Source organism: Enhydra lutris, unplaced genomic scaffold, assembly GCF_002288905.1.
Source record: "Enhydra lutris kenyoni isolate GAN:26980312 unplaced genomic scaffold, ASM228890v2 scaffoldscaffold23, whole genome shotgun sequence".
Lineage (NCBI taxonomy): Eukaryota > Metazoa > Chordata > Mammalia > Carnivora > Mustelidae > Enhydra > Enhydra lutris.
This window is the reverse complement of record NW_019154107.1, coordinates 26,958,859-26,963,834: the sequence shown is the minus strand read 5'-3', so window position 1 is coordinate 26,963,834 and position 4,976 is coordinate 26,958,859. Positions and strand designations below refer to the sequence as shown.

Here is a 4,976-nt window from a genome sequence, read left to right as displayed (position 1 = left end):
CTTTGGAGTCTGTCATCTTGTTTTAAGCCCTGTCAGATGTCAAAGGAATTTCATCCATCTTTGCTTTCTGTAAAAGTTTGAAACCACATTCTTCCCTGATATTCGTCATATACCTATGAAGTCAGTGATTGTTTTTCTTCGGGAGCTGACATCTTACATGCTACGTTTCTGGGCCACATACATAATAGGTCATTTCTCTTTGTAATCCAGAACACTATGGTGTTCATCCAGTAAAATCTTTAATGCCTCTGTTGATCTACATCATTCTTTTTGTGGATACTGACTTTTTTTGAGCTTTAAAAAAACTTAATGTTGTATTTTAATTCCTTGTAACTAGGACCTTTTTACAGTTCCCTATCAGAGAATGTCTTCCAGATCTAGCAGATGAAAATATGCCATTCATGTTTCTTCTACACCTTTTATCCTTTTCTTACCAAAATGTGCCTCTGCAGTCCTAATATCTTATTCTTTTTTGAAGTGGAAGACAGTAAACATGAACTTAATATCATAGCAATGACTCTGTTCCTTTGTGCCATGAACTACAGTGATGATAAATATGAGTCTAAAATGCTTGAGAAGTAACTCAAAGTCTACCATGAGTTAGCAGTGTATCCTGTTGCTTGGTATCATTTTGGTCAAAACTATCAGGATGGAGTTGTCCTTGTTGTTGTCTTCATTGTTGTCCTTGTCGTCTTTGCTGTGGTGGTTTATGTTGCCATGTTTTCCCACAAGGGAGCAGTAGCATCACCTTCACTGTCTTCCATCTTTAAAATGGGCACATTGGGCCCAGGTAGGGAAGGAAACGTTTTATCTGTCTATACAAACAATTTTCATCAGTTAATAGCACTCCTAGTATGATAGTGGTGGTTACTGGGAGAGACTACGAGGGCATTTCCTGTAATTGAGGAATTTGTCTGCACATATAAAACTCCTATAAGGAAAAAAAAACTCCTGTTTCCCCTGTACACAATACTTACACCCAACACTTCTGTAACCAGATGTGTGGGGATTTTCCCACACCAGGCAGTTCTCCAGCTCTCACGTGGGTAGTCACTGAGTGGCCTATGATTCAACTCAATTCTCACACTACCTGGAGACGGCATCAGCTCCCACAGGGTAAGGGCTCAGTCCCACAAGAGCCCCCCCACCCAACTTCAGATGTCAATCACAAGTCCCAGGTGGTCACCTGTGCTTCTGGCCGACCAACTACACATCAGAGGTTCCCATGACACCCTCCTCAGGTTCAGTCATTTGTAGAACGGTTCAAAGAACTCGGGAAAATAGTTTACTTATTTTATTGCAGGCTTATTATAAACGGATATAACTCAGGAACAGTCAGATGGAAGAGATGCCTAGGACAAGGCATGAAGGAGGGAGTGTGGAGCTTCCGGCCGTGTGGGTGCACCACCCTTCCCTGCGCCTCCACACCTTCACCAGCCAGAAGCTCTCTGAGCCCACGTCCTTTGTGGATTTTTATGGAGACTCCTGTTACTTCGTTACTTCGGCATGGTGAATTAAATCATTGGCCATTAGTGATTAACTCTACGGCTTGCCCCCTCCCCTCCCTGGAGTTTTGGCTTGGGCTTTAGTTTTTCAACTCTGTAATCATAAGGTTGTTACTTTGGCAACCGACTCCCATCCTAAGGGCAGTCCAGGAGCCCCCAGCCACCAGTCATCTTATTAGCATACAAAAAGACACTTATCTCTCCCAGAGGATTCCGAGGGCTGTAGAAGCTGTGTATCAGGAAATTGGGACAGAGGCCAAATATACATTTCCTATTGTAAATGACAGTATCACACCTCCTCTTTCATTAGAGTAGCAGCCATCATGAAGGCCCTGGGCTAGCATGGCTTACCTTCTAGTTACCTGCATCGATAATGAGGCTAACCAGTGAAGAAACAGTGAGTTATGGGAAACACCCATTGATCTGGGAGGAGGACAGTCTGCTGTAAATGATTTGCTTTGGTTTCCTGATGAAGACACTGTAGTTAAATTGTGTAATGGGTAGCTTTCAGACTCTGTGTTATGATGAGTGTTGAAGGGCCATGGAATCGTCTCTTGTCCTGTAAAACTTGCTCAGAAAATCACTGCCTGACCAGGGAGTGAAGAAACGTTGAACAACAACAATAAAAACTGATAGGAGCTTCATGTGGAGTGGAGAGCAACCCAGAGAACCTTGAGCAGAGCCCCACTCTGGCGACCTCATCACTGTCATCCCCAGCGAGGAGCCGCGGCTGCCACAGCCGGCCCCGGGCACCAGCCCCAGCGTTGTGACCCTGAGCAGCCATGCCACCACCCAACATGGCTCTGTGGGCAGGATGGAGGGAGTGAGGGCCCACCGGCAGGGACAAAAAAGGCATCGTGACAGAAGTGTCAAGAATGGTAAAATGGTTCAGTATCAGAAACAGGTCTGGTTTCGTCCGCAGGAATGACATGAAGCGATACATACTTGTACATGAGACTGCCATAAAGATAAAGAAGCCCCAGGAAGCACCTTCCTGGCGCAGAGGGTGAAGAAACCATGGGGTTCGATGTTCTTGACGGAGAAAAGGGTGTGGAGGCAGCAAATGTAGAGAATGGGGAGAAGGAAGAGGATGCCAGGCCTAGCCGCACACACCTTACGCCATACAGAGACCCTCTGAGTGTTGACCAGGGTCTTCCAGGCCTCCTGTGTAGGGAGAAGCAAGGAGGGCATTGAGAACCAGGGTACAGGAGAACAGGGTAGATGGGGACACACAGGATCCCTCAGGGTTATAGAGACTGCGATTCTCTGGGACAGCCATGAAGAGGAGTAGGAAACCTCAAGGAGGGACCCACGGCCAGCAGCCACCTCGGTGTAGGGACCTCCCCAACTCCAGTTAGCAGCACAGACACCCAGGAAACCCTGCCCCGCAAGCTGGCCGAGAGACCGCAGCTGGGAAGTCCATTCAGAGGCTGAGCAGGGGAGACTAAGTGCTGGCTTGCCATCTCCCATGTCATCCCGGTTAGTCACCCAACAAGAAAGAAGAAATGAGTATGAAATGGCAGCAGGAAGACCTGAACCAAAGATTGGTGCTGAAGGCCTCAAGTGCTTGCCCTGTGACCCGATGACCAGAACGATCTGCATTATGGGGTTTTTGTTATTTGTTCCCTGAAGACAACATCTTTTTTTTTTCTTGTGGTAGTGACCAACATGTTTTTCTTTAAAGGCTGGCTTTTTCTCCTACACCTTTAAAGGTTTTGAAACTGTTTTATATCTGGTTGAGACTGTTAAGAACCTTGTTTTTAATTTGTAATAAACTTTTATAATTTGATTTTTTCACGAAGGTCAACAAGCTGCAAGTATTAATGCAGATATTTAATAATAATGATGATGATAGGGATGCCTGGGTGGCTCAGTAGGTTAAGCCTCTGCCTTCAGCCCAGGTCATGATCTCAGGGTCCTGGGATCAAGCCCGACATCGGGCTGTATGCTCAAAGGGGAGTCTCCTTCCCCCCCACCCCGCCTGTCTCTCTGCCTACTTGTGATCTCTCTTTCTATCTCTCTCTGTCAAATAAATAAATAAAATCTTTTAAAAAATGATGATGATAATAATAATGCAGTACTGACAAAGAGTTTGGCTTAAAGAACCGTATTTTTCTAGGGGCGCCTGGGTGACTCAGTCTGTTAAGCATCTGCCTTCGGCTCGGGTCATGATCCCAGCATCTTGAGATCTAGCCCCACATCAGTCTCCCCGCTCAGCCGAGAGCCTGCTTTTCCCTCTCCCTCTTCCCACCCCCCAAGCTTGTGCTCTCACTCTATCTCAAATAAATAAATAAAACCTTTTTTTAAGAAAATATATTTTTCCAGATTTCACATATTGTTTGTTCTTCTACAGTGTCTTGTGAGTTCTCATATGTCTTGGTGATAAGAGAGATTATAGAACATTATGCACAGAATATAGTAAATATAGAACTTTCTTTTTCTCATGGAACTTCCTCCATTAGTGGCAAAACGAGATGGGGAGCATGTTTACCATTCTGTCTTTTAATACCGCTAGCAAACAACAGAAGATAGAAAGAAGTCAGAAATCTTTTTCCTAAGAGAACCATAGAAAGTGTCTCATAGCAATTTATGTTTTCTTTACATATCACTCACTTTTACTGCAGCATGTGGGACTCCTGTTCAGGACCAAGGGAGCCACACTCCTTTGCTGTGGAATCCCATGCTTATCCACAGGTTTGCTGGGTTTTTTTCCCCCCTAATGGGAAACCCCACCTACGAATGGAATGAGACCTCAAGACTTGTAGCTCATTATTTTAGCTGTATCCTAGCCCACAGCTCCAAGAAGACAGATCTACAGTCCTCAGATCGGGATCATAAAAATTTGCACTGTAGTGTGGAGCTCCCCGAGAGACAGAATTACTTCCTTCATGACACCCAGTAGTTCCAGTAGTTGAAATGACCTGAACAAAAGCATTTCTTTTCTTTCTGTCTCCGCCCCCCACCACCACCCCTTCCTCTGGTGTGTGGCAAAAAGCAAGTTGCGTTTTTAGGAGCGAGAAATTCCTGTGGCCTGGTCCTTGCTGGCAGATGGCCACAGGCCTGGCCTGAGGGCTGTTGCTGGTACAGATCAAAGCTTGGCAGTTCTGCTTTGTGCTGTCCTTGGCAAGAAAGGCTTTGCTTCTTATCATTCCATCTTCCTCCACCAGAAGCCCAAGAAACAGAGACACTATCTCTTGGAGAAAATACTCAGTGCCACAATAACCAGGAAAGGTGCTGTCCAGCCTCATTCTCCTGGTGCAGGAGGGACTCATGCGGGAAGATGTTAACCCTTTGGAGGGAGTGTGCAGCTGGCTCGAAGATGACCTTTGCGTTTCTTACTTGTTGCAAATCGACAGTGTCATTATGTTCTCTTTCTGTCCTTCCGTAGGCCTGATGGTGTTTTTTTTTTTTCCTGCACTGTTTCAGGGCTCATCGTTGGGGTGATCTTGAGGTACGGCACCCCTGCCACCA

At 45.7% G+C, this 4,976-nt stretch overlaps 2 protein-coding genes across 2 annotated transcripts in view; both read left to right on the top strand.

Annotated features, from left to right (window-relative positions):
* The window catches only part of LOC111150571 (zinc finger protein 674-like), an 886,492-nt gene that overhangs the window by 685,540 nt on the left and 195,976 nt on the right, over positions 1 to 4,976 (top strand). The gene's annotated exons all lie outside the window — the stretch shown is intronic.
* The window catches only part of LOC111150345 (solute carrier family 9 member A7), a 133,859-nt gene that overhangs the window by 57,933 nt on the left and 70,950 nt on the right, over positions 1 to 4,976 (top strand). The window contains exon 2 of the mRNA XM_022507797.1: positions 4,932 to 4,969. Within this exon, the coding sequence (XP_022363505.1) occupies positions 4,932 to 4,969 (38 nt within the window). The remainder of the gene's footprint in view (positions 1 to 4,931; positions 4,970 to 4,976) is intronic.